This window comes from Crocodylus porosus, unplaced genomic scaffold (genome assembly GCF_001723895.1).
Source record: "Crocodylus porosus isolate Cpor-Errol unplaced genomic scaffold, CroPor_comp1, whole genome shotgun sequence".
Taxonomy (NCBI): Eukaryota; Metazoa; Chordata; order Crocodylia; family Crocodylidae; genus Crocodylus; species Crocodylus porosus.
The window spans coordinates 155,483,866-155,508,062 of NW_017728886.1; the positions used below are offsets into that span (position 1 = coordinate 155,483,866).

General features: G+C 45.0%; 1 protein-coding gene across 4 annotated transcripts in view; it reads left to right on the forward strand.

Annotated features, from left to right (window-relative positions):
* ATXN1 (ataxin 1) overlaps nucleotides 1-24,197 on the forward strand; it is a 274,273-nt gene that overhangs the window by 239,574 nt on the left and 10,502 nt on the right. For all 4 annotated transcript variants that reach the window (XM_019543571.1, XM_019543563.1, XM_019543581.1 and 1 more), the window contains one exon: nucleotides 16,433-18,473. In XM_019543571.1, coding sequence (XP_019399116.1) covers nucleotides 16,593-18,473 — 1,881 coding nt within the window. In that variant the 5' untranslated portion in view covers nucleotides 16,433-16,592. The remainder of the gene's footprint in view (nucleotides 1-16,432; nucleotides 18,474-24,197) is intronic.

Here is a 24,197-nt window from a genome sequence, read left to right on the forward strand (position 1 = left end):
GTCCCCTGTGTCCCCACCATCATGGCAGTGGGCTGCGTTCTGTCAGAATGCTTGTTCGTGCTCTGATTGGCTGTTTGTCAGCCAGTCAGATTGAGAATAAAGCATTATGGGCCGACAGACATACAAACAGACTTAGGCTTTTATAATGTTAGAATATTTGTAGACCAGCTTTCCTTTATCCTACTGATGAACACAGGGCATGTCTACACATTCGTTAATGTACCATAGGTACTGTGCGTTAAGTGTAGTACATGTATACTGCACAGTAGCCTAATAATACTGTGCAGTAGCATATTAGCACTGTTTGTGCTGTGATGCGCTACTGCACAGTATTATTAGACTACTGCGCAGTTAGCATCTCGTGTAGATGTGCCCACAGGGAAGCTTATTTTGATGCCACTGGGAGAGAAAAATGGTGTTCTTTGCAGACTTGTCCAAGAAATGAGTAAAGGAAGTATAAGGACTATCCAAGAAAATTGGATTTCTGTGTGAGGCTGGAGCATTGCAGACCTATGGAAAGAGTCTGACATGTTTACAAACTGGGGTCAGAGACTTTTGTTCCCAAATCCTTTTAACACTCATTGTGTTGTTCCTTTTCTTGCCCCCAGTTCTGTCATTATATGTCCATTCTTGTAACTGTATCAGGTGTATGGGATGTGTACAAGGAAGAGAAAAATGCTCCCAACAAAATGAATCTGTATGCTGAGCCTCCCACCATTCATTGTTTCCAAATAGTCCCATTAACAAATTGTTTGGCTGACCTGGTCTAGTTCTGCCTTGAGGCTTGCAGGCTGAATTGACTCAAAGGCATGTTTTCCAATCCCAGGTCTCCTCAGCCTTGCATCTGCTTATGCGACAGCCCTTACCACCCCAGCAGTTTCCCGAGGGCTCTCGCTACAGCACATGTGCAAAAGCTGCATGCAAAACTCATTTCTGTCCAAAAGCAGAAAACATTATGGTTCCCACCTCTCTATCTCCTTACTTCAGGTTGGTGTGACTGACGTGCGAGCGCTTCTCTGCATGAATGGCACTGGCTATCTGCCAGGGTTAGTGTAATTTTTTTGAATGAATGAATGAATGAATGAATACCTGATTAAGTTAATGAAGCTGAGCCAATGGTAGGAGGGAGTGACTTGGCTGCTGACTGTTCCTAAGAGATCCGGCAGCACATTAGACTTGCATAATGCTCTGCAGCTCCATATGAGCCACAGGAGAGGGCTGCAAATAATTACTCAGCTTTTTTATTGAAAACTGCTGCAGGTAGCTGTCATCCCTCTGTCCATTTTACTGGTGTTTGTCCTAGTTTATTGGATCTCAGGTGGCAGATGTAGTGGTAACCCTGGGAAGGACACAAGATCACTGCTTACCCTCTATGACTAGGGATCAATTTAGTTTCCATGTAGTGATCTTCTTGTCCATTTGCTCAGTGCAGAATATATATATACTTCATTAAAAAATAAAAACAAAAACATTTTGCAATTTTAAAAAAATGTTAAACTGAATGTTATTATTTTTTCAGTTGCTAGAACCAAAGATCTTCATTGGTAAATTGAAGCTGCCCTGGTAGTCCCATCTGGTGTGTTGTTTCAGTGGTGCCTTTCAGATCAGATTCTGCCACTCCATGTTGACACAGTGAGTTTATTTGTGAAGGTGCAGTCAGACATGACACTGGAAGTGTTCCCAGAATGTCACTGATTGCAAACTGGAGTGGGGGATGTTGGAGGGGTTGCCAGGTGTTTCCTGCCCCTTGCTTCTGAGCTGCCACTGCTACTTTGCACCCAACCAATAGCTCATGCCTCACTTTCCCTGCGTGCCTCTCCTACACACTACTAAGCTGTCTGTGGAAGTACCCAGATGGGGGAAGACCTGGAGAGGAGGTTGGAGGCCTCTGCTTCTTCATTTTGGGGCTGGTTTCTTTGGGACTTCCTACCATCTCCGCCTCACACTGCAGCTTTAAAAGGACTTTCCCTAGAAAGCTGTTCAAGACCCTTGCATGGCCAGCAACTGCATAGAGATGTGTATGCAGAGCAGAACCTGCAGGCAGGGCTGGCTGCAAGAGTGCAGCAGAGAGAATGAGGAATAATTAGCAGTTAATGAGCTAATTCACTTTACATGGAGCATGGAACTGACAACCATAATGCTTTGTGCAATGGCTCTGTTTCCCCTCCACCACTGCCCAGCAATTGAGTAGGATTTAGTTATAAGAACAAACACCCAACCACAAAAAGCACCAGGCCACTGAGCCCTCAGCCCACTCTCTGTCCCCTCTCCCCCAAAACATGGCTGCTCCTCCACCCCAAATAAGTCTGGGACCTTCACCCAGGGTATGGCGGGGCCAGTAGGAGGTGCTACTATGCAGAGCCACCCACCTCATTGTGGCAGGCCCAAAACCATGCTTCAGGAGTCTTGCCTGGGGTGTCTCCATCCGGCCATCCTCTTTCTTGAACCACACCCGCAATCCTCAAGTAACACAGCTACCACCCCGGGCACTGGTCTTTGTTAGGGCTCTGCAGCCAATGGTACAGCTACTTCTCGCTTAACGTCGTAATTACATTCTGGGGAAAAATGACTTTAAGAGAAACGATGTTAAGAAAATCCAATTATGTCACAGTAGTTACCTTCTAGCAGGCAGTGGCTGAACAACATTATAACCGAACATTGCGCCAATTTAAATAAGTATGTGCTGTAATATATCAGTGATGTAATAATGAAACAACTGGGATGATGTTAAGTGAGGAGTACCTGTACACGGACCCTGCAAGCCTTGGGGTGCTTTGCCCCCACTGGTAAAGCTTCTGGGTGCTTCTTTCAGCTTGAAACATCCAAAGATAGCCAATCCCAATGTAGCTGGCCCAGGAAAAGGGAGCTAAAAGGCCCATCTGTTCCCTCTTTCCACATAGGCATTCACAGAGTAAAACAGCCAGTCATGCTATTACCCGATACATTTATTGTTCAGGGAGAAGGTGGGGGAGGGAGTAGACAAAGGAATTTAAGACAAAAATACCTTGAGCAAGTTCTAATAAATTGAGTCTTACAAATATGGGCTTGGTGGCCCTTAATATGTAACTAAAATATACTTAGTTCTAAACTACTAGCTAGTTTCCAGGCATACTCACTGATTCATCCAGAGATTCTCTCTCTGAAGGCTGGGGGCTTCTGTGTTCCAACAATGCTGCCTGAGCAAGACAGCAACCTCCTCCTCCCCTCACAAATTTCTACAGCACGGTCACCTGGGTTACCAGGTTAAACCAGCCACTAGAGTGAAAAACAGGGGTAGCTAGAATGTCCCAATCCAGGGACAGACGGAGGGGGATATCTTCATGCACGTGTATAGGTGCCCTAGGGATTTAAAGTGTATTGAGAACGTTCTAAGCATTACATTTGTCCACACCATAGTATCTGCCCCAACATACCTTGTAATTAGGGCTGGAATTGATTCGAGTTTTATTTCACTGCGAATAGAGCTTGCGCCTGTGCAGCCTGCTAGTATGTCATTAACCTCCATTATTACTTTTTGTCTTACCGTATTTGCTCAAATATAAGATAACCCCACATAATTAGATTCTAAACGTGGAAAATGTATACATTTTAAATAATTTTCCAAGTATAGAATCTAATTAATGAAGGTTTGCCTTGAATTTGTCTCCCTCCCACTACTACAGCAGGGAAAATTAAATTTGGAGGATCAGGCATCCCCCCTTGCCCTCTGCACTCCCAAATTCTTCCTCCTATAACACCTCCTCCCCTTACTATCAGGAACCGAGGAGGTATCTGCGGGAAGTCCCACATGGAGGGCTGGCCTTGCCTGATGGCATGTGGACTGGGAGCTGTGCGCCATTGGGTTGGGTGGGAAGCTGTACATGGAGGCATGAAGTCTCACGCTGTCAGGTGGGGTGAGCTCCGTGCGACCACGGGCGACTTCCCACTGATGGCACAAAGCTCCCGCCTGCAGTGTCACAATCCGCACATGCTGGCACGGAGTCAGACCAGTTTGGTGTGAAGACACATGACAGTGGGCAGGGCTGGCTCTGTGCCAGCACATGCAGCTTCAGGGACTTGACCAGAGGCACATGCCACCGGGGGCTCTGCCTGCCATGTCCATGAGTGCTCCAAGGGCCCACTGCCTGCTGCTGCTGAGCTGCCAGTGGTGGGGGCTGCGCACCACCTCACACCCCTTCACATTCCCCCTACAAACCCCACACCCACCCACCGTCCAACCATACAAAGTACCTGCATATATTTCTAAAGAAGGTTCAAAAAGTGTTATATTTAGTTTCAGTTGTAAAAAATATATATAAAAAAATAATTAATTTAGCATAATTTTGAGCTTTCTTGTGCATAATTTTGTTTTCCATGCGTAATTTTCAATTTTTCTGCACATAATTCCCTGGGTTGTACAGAGTGGTCTCAGCAGGAGCTCTGATTTTTCCATGATGAAAAACCCAAAATCAAATGCCAAAATATATCAGTATTTAGAATGTATTTTATTATTGCGAGTGGAAGCACTGGTAGGCTTCCAAAATGGTTTAAAACTGTAATTATATCAATAAAACATTGTGTTCAGCTGAAAACTATATATATAGGGGCAGAGTGAACCATTGTGGCTGGTGGAGGTGAGGCATCTGTCACCTGCCACTTGCTTGTGGCTGCACCTGGTACTCAGGGTGGGCTCCTGTGGGTCAGTTGCCGCCTATGCCCTTGAGCCACAAGGTTGGACCGGGCTGAAGTCCATTGCCCCACTCTCCACTGCCCACACCCGTGGCTTGCAGCAGCCCACCTCAAGTACCTGATATCTCCGTGAGTAGGCGGCAGGTGACAGGTGTTTTACCTCTGCCTGCCGCAATAGTTTGCTCCGCTGCCACCAGGAGATGGAGGGGGGCGGGTAGCTATGCTCCAGCTGTAGCCCACCTGCAAACCATGGCCCCTGTGTGGGGCTGGAGGTGGTGGGTGCTGACCTCCGCTTTCTGGGGCTACCCCAGCCTAGGCCTCACTGCCACAGTAGGAGGCAGCACTGAGTTGGACTCCATAACTAGCCCCAGCTCTGAGCCCCTGCAGGCTTGTGCCTGCATTTCCAGAGTCAAAAGCGAATGTCTATTTATTTGCAAATTGGTTCAATCTACGCAGGTTAGATTAACCTGCAACGACTGAATCAGTTTAGGCTCTGGCTTTTTAAATGTCTGTCCTTCGCCTATGTAAATGTCAGATAAAGGGTTTTTGTCCTACGCTGATTGAGTGGGAAACGTCACCTTACATTCAAGTAAATATGGTAATTGTTTCTTGCATCTCCTATTCAGATACAGTAGTGAGGGGTCAATTTTACCTTCCTGTGGTGGCCTCAGTGAAGTGAGGCCAGTGATGAATTTGACTCAGTGTCAGCTTTATCAGCCTGCAAGGCTGGCCATGAAATGGGAGGCACCCCATGAAGTACGAGTCAGGAATAGGGAGCTAATCCTTTTGTCTGATGGGTAGCAGAAGCACGATACACATTTTTAAGCAGGACCTGCTGAACAGTTTTTTTCGTGCACACACACACACCAACACCTCAGAACAGAACAGAACTGGCTTCTCTGGTAATCACGCCATTTGCCATGGGGGCATACAAGTGAGATATTTCCTGAGGGCACACCCAAACATCACTGATTCGTTCAGTAAAAGAAAGGGGGTGGGGGAATCTCCCATCAACACCAGCCACCTGTAGCAAAAGTGAAAGCCAGCTGTGTGTCCTGCAGGCCAGGCAGAATTGTCTTCATCTGATTGTCAGTGGCCCTAATTCAGCAAAACACTTAAGTGTTCACTTAAATTTAAGTGCCCAACTAGGATTTACTCCTGTACTTAAATATGCCTGTGCTTTAATGAGGCCCTAAATAGCCTATTGTGCTGGAGTCCCGGCTTGAGTTAGTGTGTGCTCTTGAGCCCTGAATTACTTAATTTGCAGTTAATTCATACTTATGTCATAAGGATGTGGGGGCCCAGTGGTAAAGGTGTTTTGCTACTACTCCAGAGGCAGGAGTTCCCTGATACTTCTCTGGCAGTACAACGACAGGACATTGGCACTACCCAAGTCTTGTCTGCTTTTTATCTGTGGCCCGGTGCAGGGTGTTCCTGAGCTTTGGTTTCATAATATGCTTTGTCGTTGTGGTTGCAGGGAGCAGGAGTGGATGTTTTTTAGGACACTTTGGATAAACAGTTGCCTTCAAATGCAGGGGAGTGGATTCAGTACTTTTGAGAAGCCCCTTCTAGTCATTTTGGTGCTATGAGTTTGAGCCTTACTCTGTCTATGGGTATCTGGTCCTATAGCCTACGGAGCCAAAAGTGGTTGGATGTGATGCCACATCATTCCCTTGTTTGCCACTGCTTCCATAAATTAGTATGTCTTACCCATGAGCTGCCTAGACTTGGATGGACCTTTGATTTTCACACCAATAAAAGCGGGATTGCTGGATACTGCCCATTGCTCCTAAAGTTAGAGGGGTAGGGAATGCCAGGATACAAGGAGAATTAGCACCCACCTCAACTATGCCTTTAGTTTGCCTCTATGCCATTTCAAATCTACCTTGATACCCCAAGGCTGTCCAGACATCAGCTGATTCATAAAAGTCCATTTTGTGTTTGAAACACAGAGCTTCTGTATGAATTGGCAGCCCCACATTGGTTGAAGTCTGCAACAAGCTAATGGCCTGGTTTTTGGAGGTGGTGAACACCCACACCGTCTGTTGGTTTCAGCTGGAGCAGTGGGCGTTTATGTCTTTGAAAAAATCAGGCTTGACATTTTTAAAGTTTGTTGTGCCACGTGTACATGGGTTTATAAAGCACAGGCATCAATGAGCATGTTTGTGGAGGGCCTGCACGTGGAAAGAGGCACACATGACATATGTAAGAGGTACAAATGTGTTTGTGCATAGAGGCATGACAGTTTCTGCATTGTGTTAAAATAAGTAGAGAGTGGGTGTTTTCTACGGTTATAGTCTGAAATTTTCAATGGAAAATTGTGTAGGCAGCTCCCATTCTTGCTGGACACATTTTAGATAAATGAGAAACAGCAGCAAAAGAATTTCTGTATTATACATGTTTATAAATGAACTCCGTTCACTCATATACGCTGCCAAAATGCCTCCTGGGAATTCGTGTAGGAGGGGGAGGGCTTCTTGTACTAGATAAAACAGTTGGTCCATCATAGTACCCTGGCAATGGCCAAGGTGTTTTAAAGGAAAGCAAAAACCCACACACTGCATCTGTCTAACCATGCAGTGGTGCAGAAGGGCTAAACAGTTTCCTCCTTACATAATGTGGCCTCTTTGTTCCCTATAGCCTGAGATGTGATTGGGGTTGGGCAGGAGAGAGAGAGAGCATTGAAACATCCCACTGAAGCCAAATTTATACACACAGCATTCTCATGTTCCCCACATATGTTGGAACTATCAAAGCAGCTCAGGCATTTGGCATGTGCCACAAACCACACTGCATTGCAGCTACTAACACTGATCTCTTCCATAATGGAAGAGAATCCTTATGGACACTTTAAAAGATTTGCTTGCGTTTATAGTGGGATGGATCTAGTGCAGCTGTGGGGGCAATTGCCCCATAGTTAGCTGGCAACATTGTGGGTTTAGTGATGCTGCATAATGAAACCCGTCCTTGTAGGCTGGTTTATTACATCTTCTGTGTGTGCCCTTATTGCATACCATTGTTTGATGTAACACGTGGTATTTGGGTGACATTGTTGAAATTGTATGAATAGGTATACACTAGTTCTCAATGCCCGTCCCTACTTCTGTATTTATATATTTACTGTTTCTGAAGAGAGCAGCTAAAAGATAGTCCCTTTTCCCTTTTGCACTTCGCAAAGAGAAACCTAATTTAGACTTCTCCAGGATATGAAGATGCTAAATGTCTTGAGTAGCTAAAGTAAGCAGCTGCCACTCTGAACTGATCATGCCCCACCATACTCTTTGCATATGTAGAAATGGTGACCACCCGACCTGGAAGGCAGCAGAGAACTGAACTCTTTCGGTGGCTCAGTTTTGTTTGCATTCAGTTTAATTAGGGTTTCAGCATTATATTTCAGTTTTTAAATTCTCCATCAGACTTGAAATGTCAAACACAAAAGAGCTCTGCTTTAAGTACAATATAACAGTGAAATATTTCATGCCAGGTTTAGTTTATAGAGCCATAACTTACAACTCACTTGAAGTAAAACTCCAGACTGAAATGCCTAGATCCAGATTCTGACTTGCATAGCTTTGTCTCATCTGTTATCACTATCAGTATTTCTGTTTGCTGTACAGCTCTGGTAATGTTTCATAGTTAGTTAGTTAGTTAATTGGTAGGGTCGGAAGGGACCTAATCAGATCATCAAGTCCAACCCCCTGCCATGGGCAGAAAAGGATGCTGGGATCAAACAACCCTGGCTAGGTGATTATCTAGCCTCCTTTTGAAGACCCTAGGGTAGGAGCCAGCACCACTTCCCTTGGAAGTTGGTTCCAGCTCCTAGCTGCCCTGACTGTGAAGTAGTGCCTCCTAATGTATGTGATGTTATGTCCATATACATTGTCTCTGGCTCAGAGATCTAGTATTAAGGCCCTTATTGTCATATCCTGCACCTGCCTCCTCTACAGGATAGAGGAGGCAGGTGCAGGATATGACAATATGTCAGTGAGTCCATACTTCCATGCTCCAAGAAGGCTTCCACTGTAATCAGTGTTTCCAACTTTCACATTTTCATTGTGAGTATTATATATTTGGTTGGAGGAGGGGGTTAAAGCCCCAGCTCCTGGAGCCAGGTGATTACATGGGAATCACGAATTTCATTTAAAAGGTAAAGTCAGTTTCTAACCCTTATGGTTGTAAGGGGAGAATGTGCACCCCAACAGCTCAGGCATCAGAAAGCAAGTAGCAAGACCACGTAGCATTTTTAAACAATTTGGGGGATATTTTGTAAGCTAAACTCATGTCTTTTAGGTCCTGTGTATTTTTTTTTGTAACTCTAAGATTGGCCATAGTATGCATGGAATTTCAGGGGAATGGAATGAGGATGGGAGGCAGCAAACCTGGAGACATTATGACATCTCTTACTCTGCAGAATTTCCTGCTGAGTAACTTCGTGGCTTTGGAAGAAGACACATTCCTTTGCAGATGACACAGCTTGCTTTCTCAGCCTGGGTGCTGAGGATAGGATTTGCTCTGAACTTGTTGCAAAGCATTCTAGAAAAGGGAACTTTTACATTGAGTAATGGCTGTCTCATTCGAAATCTGAGACTAAAGACCCAGAGAAAGGGCAGCTAAGAATTCATGGAACTGACCTCTGAAACCATCAATGTACAATTACTCGGCAGTCGATGTGTAGCTGTGTGCCCGTCGCATGCCTAGAGAGCCACACACTTCCCTTGCTGTCTCTAAAAATCATTGCATGATTATGAGAGAGACTGAAAAGAAAGCAGTTTTTCTCCACATGCGCAGAGGCACGGAGCCATGAAATAACACCCACCTAAGATGACACTGAACGTCTGCAAACTTTTGAAAATTAAATTCTTGTCTAAGTTAATCATCATACAGTGAATTTAATAATAGCACGATGAGTAACTGTCATTCTTGAACAGCTCCCCAACATCTATCAGGTAGAATAATTGAGTCTACCTCACTGAAGTCATCATAGTAGAACATGTAAACAGGACAAATGTGTCCTGCTTCCAAAATAAAACGCTCACTCTTACCTCAACAAATTCAGCATTTAGGGAGCTGGCGCAGGCAATTGTCCTATGGTGGCCTATGTTTGTTTGTTTTCTAACAACCGGCTTGTGTTACATACTTATGCAAATAAGAGATAATAAGTGAATGCCTGAGTTGAGACCCTGCCAGGTCAGGGTTTGGGGATGAGATTCATACCTCTACAGTCTTCATCTCACAAGTCTGACCCACAGCTGCCATTAGCTCACACTCTCGCATCGTAAGATATGAAGGTCTCATTGAGCTGCTGGACCTCTCATGCCCAATGATCTGCTGGTCTGAGTCTACAGTTTCTTTTTATGTTGAGGTAGAAGATATCTGATCTTATGGAAAACAAATTGTTTTGCACTTCACAAAATCTGTATCCGTTTGCCACAGTGCATTCATTCCCAAAGGTGTGCTAAGCACTGAAGCTGCTGTGGACCGTCTGGCTCACAGATAGAGCGTTGGTCAGGAGTCCTCTAGGTATGGGAAAGAATTTTCAAATTTTATTAGAGCTTTTCATGTTTCTTATTAATGGATCTCTGCAAGTGGCCCTTCTGGGAAGTCTGCCAGAGGACTGGGAAATTGGTAGGTTTGGACCATTAACTTGTGCAGCTATTGTTGGCCAGTGCTAAGTGACACATGACAAGGCTAATGAAATCTGTAGCAGTTACCACTATAAATATATAGTAGGCAGAGGTTAATCTGTAGGGTTTGGGGAAAGCTGGCATATAGATCTGAGGATCCAAATACAGGTGCCAAATGTCCTATAATGTGGCCAGCTTTTGATCTGTGCAAGCCCAATTGTGAGCTCCTGCACTAGGGAGTTGTGAGGCTAAGTGCCTTGAGCTCCTGTGACCTGGGAGCTGAGTGTTCTCCACACTTGGTGGGTACAGATCCCTGGGTGCACAACTGATTTAGTTTACAGGGCTGCATGTAGTATACCAGGACAGGGGTGTGCCAGACTTGATTCAAGGGTTTGTCTTTCCACTGTAATCTTTGGATATTAAAGTGGATTAGATTGAATAGGCCTGCCCTTGACTGACAGCTCATAGTGACTTCCAGAGGGAGTGCACTTTGTATCACACTGATGTGTGTCTGAAACGACCAGCCATGTTCTGAGTGGCAAAACTGAATACTAAAAACTCAATAATATATAGCCTCAGAATTCAGGGGCTGGGAGCCTTTCACCTGTAGGTGGCTGGTTTCAAATGCAACCTAGCTTGAAGACTAAAAGTCACTCCCTCCTAGTGATTGTTCTGTGGCCTGGAGCTTATGGGCTCCATCCACTTCCTAAATGATTAGAAAAGCATATGAATAGCTAGCATTGTTAGTGGTTTCAGCAGCAGGACCTGGGCTGAATAAACATGAGGCAGTTTTGTTAAGGTATTTACATGACTGCATACCTAGTGGGACTTTCAAAAGTACCAAGGGCCCTCACTCCACTGAGAGCTGAAAATCTCACAAGATACTTCTCTTCATCTTTAGGCATCCATAAACTCTTAACAATCTGGTCCACAGAGTCTGGACTCTCCTGTGACCCAGAGAATCAGTCTCCTGTGTCTGAAATGAAGCTTGTAGTCAGGGTGGTAAGGGGAAGGTGTCATGTCAGGTTTTGCCTTTATTGTACCTCTTCTGTGGATAAAAAGAGGAGTGCAGCCTCTGGAGCTATCAGCCAGGCTGCTTTCATAAGCTTTAAATTCATTAGAAAAAGAATAAATATGAAAATACCATTCTGGTCAACATATTTAGATAGAGAAGCCTTTGAGAAATGCATTTTTTTGTGAAAATACAAATTCTGAGCTCTAGTGAGCAATCCATGTGGGGCTAGCACAGACCCAGATGGTGGCTCCTTCAAGCGATTATGTTTCTGCCTTAAGCCTTTCCAGGAATTTGAGCGTGGGCAGGCTGCCAGCGGACACTGGCTACCCAGACACTTCAGCAATGTTCCATGTGTTCTGTTTGCCAGGGATACCAAAGTCCAGCTGCTGTCCCCAATCTCCTTTGTCCCCTGTACCTCCTTGCCATAAACACACACACACACACACACACACACACACACACACACACCCACCCCGGGGAGAGAGCAGAGAGCCATAAATACACACATGCACACATGCATGGCAGGGGAGGGAGCAGAGATTGAGAGATTGTCCAGAATTTCCAGCTGTTTTGCAGATCTTATAAATTCTCATAAAAACTCTCCAATTAAACAAGGAAAAGGAAATCTCAGAGCCAAGAATTATTTTAATCTTGCAAAATAAACATGCAAATTATAAATGGTAGACCATGCCTGAGAGTGTCGGCAGAATGAGAATATGATTTTGTGACAGGAAAGGAAAAATAAGTGAACCTCATGCTTTACCTTTGGGCAGACCTTTGGATCTAATTCTTATGTTTCAAGCAGAATTGGTTGCATCTTTCTTGCTGTTACTGTCATTTAAAATGTTAGGTCAAAACTTTCTAAACACTGAAGACACAATGGGCTGATTTTGTTTCAGTGAGAAGTGGGTGCCCACTGTTCTGAAAACCTAGCTGCTGATCTCCTAAATAAGTTAGAAACATAATTTCAGGTAGCCAGACTTGAAAATTTTGGCTAACGTTTATAGTTCAGGGAGAAATTAAATAAAATTGGCAGTTTGTTTCCCCCTGGCCCATTAGCTTGTTTGCTCCTCCTATACTCACCAAGGGTGGCATGAGGTCCTTTGAATGGTATCTCAAGATAAAAAAGATAAGCACGTGTTAAGGCTTGTCCCTGCCTGGCTTGTCCCCCACTCCCACCTCCTGGCTCCCTCCACAAGGAAGTAAGACCTGTAATATATAAATTAGTTTTTGAAATTGGGTACTACTCAATTCACAAAAGTTATGGAAGGGTTCCTCGACTCCAGTGAAGGGTGCCTTGATTCCAAAAAGGTTGGAACCACTGATGTAGAGATGATGGGAAACTCTTTGGTTACCTCTGTGATCTCTATGAAACACTTGTGGAAAAAAAAATAAACAGTACCTTAAAGCCATGTATGTCTCATCTGGCTTCAGATTCCATTACTGTCTCCAACCCAACATCATGTTAATCAAAAAGGTTTGCTAAGCTCCAACCCCACCTGAATGACTCTAGACTCATTTATGGTTTTTCCTTATAGGTAGAAATACATTGTTATGCATAAATTAAATACGAAAGCAGTTGATATTTGGTTGTTTTGAAGGAGTTTTGTTTTGAGTTTTGGGGCTTACTCAAACCCAAAATTCAGGGGGTGAAAACCTTTTTGAGTAGCAGCAGAACAAAAAACCCCTGCAAACTGAAACTCTTGAATTTCACTTGACTCTCCCTCTAGTAGATTTGAGACAGAGAATCTGAATCCAAAGCTCCTCAAAGTTGTAGAACATCTAAATCTGGGGATCTGGTTTGTGTATTATATAAATTAAGGATTCATCCCTTCTCCAAAGCTGGGTTATATTTAGAACTGGGGTTTGGAGTCAGCTGGGGGCCATATCTCAGCTTTAGATACGAAGGCAAATATTCCCCTCTAGGTATGTTTAGATCCTTTGGAATAAGGCCTATCTCTACAAGAGATCAAACAGATCAATTCTGTCAAGCATCCAAGTTCAATAGGAGGAACACCATGAATATGTAAAACAGGTTCCATCCCAGTGCTTCTGTGCAGCTGCCTAAGTCTGGGAGATCTTCTGCCAAGGTTTGCTGCCCAGGATACAAAACTACAGTGAGCTAAAGTTAACTACCGATGACTGCGCAAATGTAGCTTGGCAATTTTATTTTTAGTTGAACTTAAAAATAAAAATCTGTAAGTCATATCTAATAGAATAATTTTAGCTGTTGCCAAGACAGGCTGAGTAACTGTTACAAAGAGTGATAGCTGCAGTCCAAATAACAGGGCTCTTGTCTCCTGCCTGCCCTTGTCCAACTGAGTCTGCAGTAGTAATGGATTCCCTGGCTCACTGGCAAGTCTGTAGGACTCAGCACATCAGCCTGGATTGTGCAGGGAGCCACTTCTGAAAGCAGGCTTTCAAATAATTTTTAAGTGATCACTATTTTAAAGAAAAATTTTATGCTTTATTACGGACAGAACCTGAATTCTGTCCTCTGTGACCAACATTATTAGTATTATGTACAAAACCAGCTTTGCGTCTTTACTGATTTCTCATGTATTAACTGGGGTTTAGTAAACTGTGAGGTCAGCAGTGCTTATACTTATTTTACAGATGGGAAAACTTGAAGCGCAGCAAATGCCAAAGTGATTCACCCAGAGCCATACAGCTGGGCAGTGTCAATACTCATGCTTGATGGGAACCCAGCTGGCCTTGGTTTCGGTCCCTTGCTGTTACCAGTTAGATCACCTTGTTTCTCTTAGCTGTAACTCTGTCTGGGGCTTGGCAAAGAAGTTAAATGACTGTAGCTGCTTTAATTTGAGAACAGCTTCAGAACCTACAAATAACTTGTCCACTAGCCTCTGTCAGCTTACTTTTATTTCACACTAGTAAACTGCTCCTATAGAGTCATGAAGCGAAAGCACAGCAAACTGTTTTTGTAGGGTCTATGCAAATAGCTGTGGTGGCTTATTTAACATTTATTAATTTTTCCAGCCATGAAATGGCCCATTTAAAAAGAAAAATTACCCCACACCATTAGAATACTTTGGGCCTTTCCCTTAAGATTATAACAGCTCTGAGGCACATCAAATCTAAATGAGGGCCTTGAGGTTTTAATCTCAGTCTTCCATGTTGTCATAACACCATGTAAGAGGTATATGGCAAGCTTATTGTTCATGCCTTGCATTATGATCACTGATCAGGCATTTGTTGAGGAGGGAAAGAAGGGAAACAGAAGGAATGTTACTTTCCATTGTATAAGAAAACTGTCATTACTGATCAACAGCATTCACATTTAATATCTGTTACACCATCTCTTTCCACTGAGGCTTCCTCTCACATTGTTTCTGTTTCTCATGCATAAAATAATGCTGCTGTTGTTCAAAGTCCTGTAGCGTGAGGCGATACATTTCTGAACGCCCACCCTTGCATATCTTTAAAAAAGGCAGCAGTACAGGTGCTGAACAGTAGCTGAATGGGGGCGAGAAGAGTTTCGTTTTCTGTAAAGTTTCAGTCATGAAACAAGAACAGGAGTGCATAACTTTGGTGGGGGGGAGTACTTTGAATTTATTTAAAAAAGAAAGGGACTAATCACTGACGTAGTTTCATAGAAGTTAGGGGCTGGAAAGGACCTCACAGATCATTGGGTCCAGCCCCCCTGCACCTGGGCAGGAAAGACTGCTGGGATCATCTGCTCCCAGCAAGGTGGGTGTCAAGACCCTTTTTGAAGATCGCCAGGGTGGGTGACTGTAGCACCTTGGGTGCACTATGTTTTTTATCAGGAAATGATAGGATTTAGGGAGACCTTGTCCCTTATCTTAATGATGGCAGAAGCAACTTTCTACCTAAGTAGGTCAGCAGAAGAGATGACACTTTGCTTCAAACCTATATAAATGCATGAGCCTTTCGATTTCTGAGCAACCTACAGATTTGGCGCTTGCCTCTGCCCTGTCTCGTGGGAGTGGCCAGTCTCAAACACCCCAAACCCTCTTAACATGGGGTACCTTCAGATCCAAATTCAGATCTGACCTGTACTGTTGTGCTCCCTGCCTGTGACTTTCTGACTGAATTGTGGCCTCCAAGGTGGAATGCTTATTCCGCTTCTTGTTAGAGAGCTGTTCTCATTGACTTAGGAAATGCCCTGCCCCTGCACTGGTGGAAATGTGTTTGTTACACACACCAGCTGTGTCTTATAGTTCATTGGTTGCTAAGAAACAAGGAAATTTGATCCAGTAGGCACTACATCTACGGCCATCATCATGGTGGTGTATAGTTTAAACAGGCAGGTACACTGTGACCTATACAGACAGATATGGATGTCGGAGACCAATTATTTTGCAGAGTAGCATTCCACCAGGTCATTTTCCTATGAGCAGCCAATAGCAGAGGGCTTCAAAAGTAACAGAAACCTCATTAAAAATCTGGCACAGAGCCATCTTTGGCTTTATGCTGTTGCTGTAAATAAATGGCTTGGCTGGGGTTCATTGCCAAATGAGTAGATGAAGGGCACTTGTGTCTCATTGTAATGAGCCATGGCTGGAGACAAGAGGAAAAGGTAACTGTTTGCAGTGCAGACCAAAGCAAAATGAAAGCCTTGTGTTGCTCACTCAGAGGTCTAAGAGGCTACAAGAAATGCATCTTCCTTCTGAGCTACTGAAAGCTACTAGTTGCTAATGTAAATATTTTTCCATATGTGTTCATGCAACATATGAGATACTACAGTGATCCCATGTTGTAGGACCTGCTAGGATGAGATTGTCCCATTTTTTTTAAAGGTGGAGGGTAAGTGTGTGGGAGAATGACATATGTATTATATGGAAACACAACACTTTTTCAGAAAAGGAGAAACAATGAGCCTTGAGGTGTTAAAAAAGTTACCACGCTTAACTGCAGAAAAGTTTGGTCTTTGAGTTTTGATTGCCCAATCTGTTAATGATTTTTATGATGTATTAACTTGACGTAGCCGGTGGTTTCACTGCTTTTAAAGTAGAGCTATAATCTGATCCTAGGAGTGTTTGCAGCACTGAAAGTCTGTTCTTAATTTTGTAAAGATTTTTCTTTCTCCTGAATTGATATTTTGATTTCCCTTTCCTCCCCCCCCCCAACTCATGTCTCATTCCAGAATCCAGAGCAGCTGTTGGAGGATTGTGCTCACAAGGAGATGATTCCTCATGAAGTCACTGGATCCCCTTCAGAAATCAAATGTGACTTTCCATTTATCAGACTGAAATCTGAACCAGCCAGACAGTGAAGCAAGAGCAGTGGAGGGGGGACGGCGAAAGATGAAATCCAACCAAGAAAGGAGCAATGAATGCCTGCCGCCCAAAAAGCGAGAAATCCCTGCCACCAGCCTGCCTTCCGAGGTGAAGCCATTAGTCCTGCCAAACGAGAACCACCGTGCAGATAACTTAATATGGCTCTCCAGCACGTCCAGCAGCCAAAGCAGCATGGGTGGAAGACACAGACCTGGAGGGACTTCGGTGGAGATTGGTTTACAGCAGGGCTTACACAAATCACTGTCCACAGGAATGGACTATTCCCCACCCAGTGCTCCCAGGTCCGTTCCAGCCACAACAACACTTCCCACGGTGTATTCACCTGCACTGTCACAATCAGGGACACCTGTCTCCCCTGTGCAGTACACGCACCTGCAACCCACTTTCCAGTTCGTTGGGCCCCAGTACAGTGGACCATATGCCGGGTTCATCCCCTCCCAGCTGATTTCCCCGACAGCCAATTCCGGGACTGGCGCAGCAGCCTCTGCCACTGCTGTTGCAACCACTCCATCCCAGCGCTCTCAGCTGGAGGCTTATTCCACTTTGCTGGCCAGCATGAGCAGCTTGGGCCAGCAGGGGCACAAAGTTGAGCAGCATCTCGTCAGGACACCGGGGTTGATTTCAGCAGGGTCTCCTCCTCCTACCCAACAAAACCAGTACGTCCACATTTCCGGCTCTCCCCAGAGCGCGGTCCGAAACGTCTCTCCTCCGACCATCCCAGTCCATATGCATCCCCACCAAACAGTGATTCCACCCACACTCACCCTTGGGCCTTCCTCCCAAGTGGTGCTGCAGTACACAGACTCTGGAGGCCACTTTGTCACCAGGGATCCTACCAAGAAGGCAGAGAGCAGCCGGCTGCAAGCAATGCAGGCCAAGGAAATTCTGAACGGAGAGCTAGAGAAAAGCAGGCGGTATGGCCTCTCACCCTCTGCAGACGTGGGTCTAGTCAAAGCAGGCAATAAACCAGCTCCTCACCATTACGAGACCAGGCACGTGGTGGTTCACCCGAGTCCTGCCGAATATAGCACACGAGATTCCTCCAGTGTCCGGGCCTCTGTGATGGTCGTACCGAACAGCAGCACACCTACCGCAGATATGGAGGTCCAGCAGGCCACCCACAGAGAAACCTCTCCCTCAACCCTCAACGACAAGGGAAACTTGCATTTAGGAAAGCCAGCCCACAGGTCCTATGCTTTATCTCCACAACAGACTATGGGCCATGAGGGGGTGAAAACAATCGCCACCTTGTCCCCTCATACTGTCATTCAGACCACCCACAGCGCCTCTGAGCAAGTCCCTGTCGGACTGCCTGCTACGGCCTTCTACACCGGGACCCAGCCGCCAGTAATTGGCTATCTGAGTGGTCAGCAGCAAGCAATTGGTTACCCTGGAAACCTGCCACAGCATCTGGTGATCCCTGGCACCCAGCCTCTGCTTATACCAGTTGGCAATGCAGACGTGGAATCATCAGGAGTAGCACCTGCTATAGTCACTTCATCTCCTCAGTTTGCAGCAGTGCCTCATACATTTGTCACTACCGCCATTCCTAAGAATGAGAATTACAGCGTTGAGTCGCTCGCAACCCAGCCAGCCTACCAGGCAGCCGTGGTGCAGGCCCAGATCCACCTTCCCGTCGTGCAGTCTGTTGCTTCTCCGACAGCAGCTCCTCCGACACTGCCCCCTTACTTCATGAAAGGGTCGATCATTCAGTTGGCTAATGGGGAGCTGAAGAAGGTAGAGGACTTAAAAACAGAAGACTTTATTCAGAGCGCAGAAATCAGCAGTGACCTGAAAATAGACTCCAGCACCGTGGAGAGAATTGAAGACAGCCATAACCCAGGCATTGCTGTGATACAGTTTGCTGTTGGAGAGCATCGAGCACAGGTAATAAGTGGCATCGCTAGAGGGTACAAGTGGAATGAGAAACGTGTTTGCTTCCTAGGAACAACTTACTTTAAGGTGATTTGCTTGATGGGGTTGGTGCAGGGAGATTGGTTCAGTTCTTCAGTAATCCTCAATTCTGTCTGGCTGGTGGCCCATGACTAGTTAAATTGTGGCCCCTGTGCTCTTGCTTGGCTGCCATCCCCCCCTCGCTCTGGCTACAGCAGCAGCTGGGGTCTCTGGGCTTCCCCTTCTCTCCAGCTGCTGCTTCCTGGCTCCCCTCAGAGGGGTGTGGCAGCACGGCAAGCCGCATGAGGAGCTGAGGGTGAGTATGAAGCTACGCAGAAACGGAGGGGGAATGGGGCCGTGTGTGAGGGATCACACCTGCATAGTGGGGGGCTTTGTGCAGTTGTGTGGGGAGTTGCCCACAAGGGCACACTTTGCAGTAGGGGGAAGCAAAGGGGAATTGCACTCATGCATTGCAGTAGGGGGAGGGAATTGCACTCACATGCCCATGTGGAGCTGGTGTGTGTGCCTGGGCACATGGTGCAGTGGGATAGAGGGTGTTCATGCAGCCCTGTGGCTCAGCTGGTGCAGCCTGCACTGCATGTGGCCCCCGGAGTCTTAGAAGCTGGACTTCCCTGCTCTAGACATTACTATTGAGCCCCAAGGAAGACAGTAAGCACCATACAAATACATAGGGATAAAACAGATCTGGTTTCAAGAACACAGAGTTTAGAGTCCCCAGTCCATCGCTCTATCCACTGAACTGCCCATCTAGCTGTTGGTAATATTGGGTACCAGGCCCTTCACGCTTTATCCGCTAGATTAGAACCATGAGCTCAGTGGAGATGATTAAAATGCTCAGTATGCATATTTTACTCTGAGAGCTGATTTTTACTTTTGACTAATTCTTGTTCCAAAATGCTGCAGTATACTTCAGTCTGAAACAAAAACTAGCCTGGAGGGGTAGGGAGGGGATGAGGCAGTGAATTTCCATGGCTTGAAAACTTGGAGCTCTCCTGGAATGGTTTCATTTGCACATTTAAGCCACTGAAACAACACAGCGTTTCATTCAGGTTTCAGCTACAAGTGGTTTAAATACTGCCTAGCTGGCAGATTGTGTGTCCTAAGGAAACTTCACAAGAAAAATGACCACTATGCCAAGGCTACCCATGCTCCTCCACTTCCCTTCAGACCAGTGTGTGTGTGTGAGGTGGGGGTGCCTTTTAGACCTAGAATGTGTTAATTGGAAATGGTTACCTCAGGTATCTGAGTAGTTCAGTGTGGGATAGATTAACTAAATTAGAGAGCAATTTAGTGCACAGAAATATTCATGTTATTTTTTAAAAACAAAAGCATCTTGGTGCACATCGTTTGGATTTGGTTTTAAAAGCAGTGGAGTGGAGAACATGAGAGAAAGAGACAGGGACTGGAAACTGAATGGCTTTAGTGCTGAAGTCTGGGAAGGAAAACAAAAGAGCATTGTTGCCGTGGGATAAGAGCTATTACCCTGTTTCAGTTTTAATAGGAAAAGGTCCTTGCTTCCAGAGCTGTTTACATTGCACAGTTATGTTCCTACCTTTAAGGTAACGGAGCCTGCGAATTAGGTGTGTAGTTGTTTCACATTTACAAATCCATTACACAGTCGTGAGAACTAGGGCCTCTGGTGCTGTTGGTAATTCATGGAAGGCACTCAAGATTTGGTTTTCTTATCATGCATTTTTGACTGTCACTTTTAAGAAACCCACAAAGGAGTTTTGGCATTACATTTTTTATTGACAGTCTCCTATTCCTCGATAGTTTCATTACTATGTAGTCTGAAAGCCTTGCATCTCCTGTCAAGCTTCGTGCTCTGAGGAAGAATCCCTGGATCAGAACCAGTTGTTACAATTTGCCCCAATGCTTTGAATAATGAGGTTGCAAAATAGTAATCTTCCATCTGCAGTTTCCATCTTGTTCTCATTTGTCTCCCTCTGCAGCCAGACGCCGGGTCTCTGCACCAGCAGAAGAGGTACAAATTAGTAGGCATCATTTGTACGGGGTTTTGTTCACAGATGTGTCAGTGCAGCCACTGCGTTGTGGTATTGCACACTGGGAAGGAGCTACCTTGCAGAAGGGTAGAGTGCCACCTTCCGGCTAAAAGCATGTTGAGTTTGCAGGCTGTGAAAACAAAGCTGCAAGTCACAGTCTCCTCCAGCAAAGTGTCACCTTATCGAGAAGCCTATCAGAATCAGGCTGACATCATCACAGTTAAAATACTCCACCAGCTGTGTTTCCCACAAGGGCTGCTTCCAGAATTCAGAGAGAGTCACGTAGAGATATGATTAAAATGTGGGTTTAATTTAGGTTTCCTGCAGATTCCAAAGCTTGGGTCTCTTCCCAGATCAGCCGTATTCTGTATAGTAGCAACTGCTCTGCTTATTTCTCCTTGCCTGGTTAGAGAGATATTGCATCCTAGCGTGTTTGAAGTCTCCGATGACTTCATCCTCAGTCTAATATATGGATAAGTATGAACAGCATCTAACCTTGTTAGCAGACGTACAGTCTTTGTGTTTGTTAGAAAATTTACTGGGTGCAGAAGACTTAATGTAGTGTTGAAAAAACAGTCATTATTCTTGCCTCACATCTGTAGAAAAGGAACAGCTTTACATTCTGATATTCCTGTATGTATAACACATACTATCTCCCAAATATGTTGGAAGAAGTACACATATAAATGGGGGCTAAGTATAATAAAGGTATCACTCTGTATTGTAGTTTATTATTGTTTTTTCCCCATTTATCTGTATACTCTCCCACTGTATTCTGTGTTCTAATTATATATGTAAAGTATGAATACTGATTTTAATATCATATAGAATAATCAGCTACCATGCACATGCATTCTGGGAGTTAATATGATTTATATGTAGCAGAACATGGAGCTGGGAATTAACTGTAATAGCAATGAATTCACCTACAGAATATGTACAAACTTCATGTAATCCTAATGCAAAACTTACGAAATAGGCAGCAGGAAAATTTTGTCCCCTCTTTGCAGAAGTTGAATTCTAGAAAGAAAATCAGTTCAATGGGAGATGACCTTAGGGGGTCAGAAATGTCTGGGTCCTTTCCCATGCTCAGTAAACCTGATTCCACTGCTTTCTGTTATAATCATATCATTTCTTCTTATTGAACCAAATTGTACAAACCATACTCTGTCTTCTGCAGTCCTTATCCCTTTGGATTCAAATGAGAGATTTTCCTTAGAAAAGACCTACTGATTTGGCGGGTTATTTATAGTCGTAAATGTTCCTCTTGTAATAGGACACACATCATTATAACCTGGCTTTTCCCTTGGCTGCCAGGGACAGTCTTAAAAAGGAAACAGAACTTGTTAATAAATCACCTGTATTTACACCAGTAGAAGCAAAATAACTCTTCTAAAGTGTTGTTTTGTTTTCTGAGGTTTGGTTCCTGATTATTTCTTGGAAAAAACAGGCTGCAATGTCATTTGCTCATGAAGCCAAAGGAAAAAGAAAAAAAGGGAGAGGTGGATACATTGTTCACTCTCTCAGCTTTTTAATAGAATCATAGAAGTTAAAGATGGAAAAGTCCTGGTAGGTCATCCAGTCCACCCCCTGCCAGTTTAGCATTGTTCTTTAAAGTACATTTTCTGGTGCTTCATCCAATTTAGCTTTCCATCCATTTCTCTGCACACCCAAACCAGTCGTTTTCACTCTTGTTTGCACTCTTGTTTTGCTCTCCACTTTACATTATCTTTGGCACCGTAAAAGAAAAAAGAGAGAGAGTGAGAGAATTAGACTCATGTTCATGGCTGCAGATAGAAAGCTCTTGCTGCTGTTCTCTTGTGTAATCTGTCCCCCGTTGTGTTCTGGGCAGAGGGGCAGTAATTTTATATTCCTGTGAATGACAGGGAAGCTGTATTATTAGTTTAAATGTGTTGCTCTATACTGTTAACTTCTGAAAGTGCAGCACTTGAGGCCCTGTTTGGTAATTTAACCAGCCAGTGGATCGGTAGACAGAAATTGCTTCCCTTGTGAATCATGTTAGTGTAGGGCAGGATCACACTTCTGTAAAGAGTTGTAGTTGGTATCCCTCAAGCACTGCAAGAATAGTGGCTTGCTGGAGGAGGAGGTTGTAGACATCTACGGGTAAGCAGCGTCTTGTGTGATTTGCACAAGCAGGGTCTAGTGTGACCTGAATATTAGGAAGGATGAAGCAGAAACATCTTCTGTTTCATTGGCAGTGAAAGAAGCGGTCCCAAAATAAGAAAGCATTGTGAGTCCTGGTTCTGCACCACAAAAAAGTTGTAATCTATGGAGAAGCTAGTCAAATGCTGAAGGCCAGGTGCCTTTCCTACACAAGATTTTTCCGCCCTGTAGACAGAAAACTCCATGAGTCCTACAGATTTTCTTCCTAGCTGTTCTGCCATGAGGAGACATTGTCCCTCGGTAGAGCAGACAAGGTCCAGAAATGCCAGCATCTTGGGTCTGCACAAATCTTGGGCCACCATGCAGGCCAAAGCTACCTATGTTTAGGCTTCGTGCTTTCACACAATAACCTGTCCCCACTTTTTCCAGTTCTCTCAGGGATGTCCTGTCTTGTTTTTCCCACAGATCACAGTCCTCTGTATCCTGCTGCCTCCAGCAGGGAGAAATGACTGCGCAGAGGGGAAATCCCCATAGGATAAGGGTGACCTAGTAAGGGAAATCAGCCCTTCCCAAAATTGGTTTCCCCTAGAACAGCGTAACCAGAGGAGAACATTGTAATGTGGGGTTGCTTAGCCCTTGGCCCAAGGCATCATGTTGTCTGCCTGCAGGGCTTCTCATGGGTCTGGACATTTGGCAGCAGGGGAGTGGCAAAACCACTTCCATGCTCCAAATTTCTGGACCTGTGGGCAGCCATAGGCCTGGTGTGCTGGATTGGCCACCTGATCCCAGCACACAGGGCTGGGCATGGGTGGTGCCAGGCCACTGGGGCCCAAATCTGGGGCTCAGGGTCTGATGGGGTTAGCACTGGCCCCCAGGGCCCAGTCCCAGTGTCGGGGGCTGGAAGGGGGCAGTGCCAGACCCCCAGGGCCCAGTCCTGCCATGCAGGGCTGGTGCCAGGTAGACCCCTGGAGTCCATTCCCAGTGCATGGGGCAGGGAGGGGGCAGTGTCAGGTCGCAGGGCCTGATCCTGGCATGTGTGGCTTCTTTTGGCCTGTGGACCTGCCCCAGGCCACTCACTTGCTCTGCCGGGTTGAAAGCTTGAGCACCACTGAACTGCTTCACTCCTTTTATAGTTAGTTCCTGCTTTACTGTTTGATAAATGCTCTGTAACAAAGAGCTTCGAATCTAATGTTCTTCCATGTCAGTCTAAAATGCAGTCTGTATGATGCAAATGATAATACATAGAAATTAGCACTCACAGCATGGATAACCAGTGTTCCAGTACCAGGGCCTGAATTCCCGTGAACAATCTGAATTGCTTCCATGAACTGGACTGAGAATTAACACAATTCAGCAATTTAAGTGAAACAGTCAGGAATTGTCTTGGAAAGTTTTGACTGTTTTCACTAATGATTTTTAAAACAATAAAACATGAAGTAGCTCAGCAGCATCCTCAGGTGTTCTTAGAAAGGAGCTAACATTTTATTTTCTTCCTCCATACTTTTACATGGTGGAGGCATAGAGATGTGACTTCCAAACAGCGTCACTTGGCTTCTAAAAAAAAAAAAAA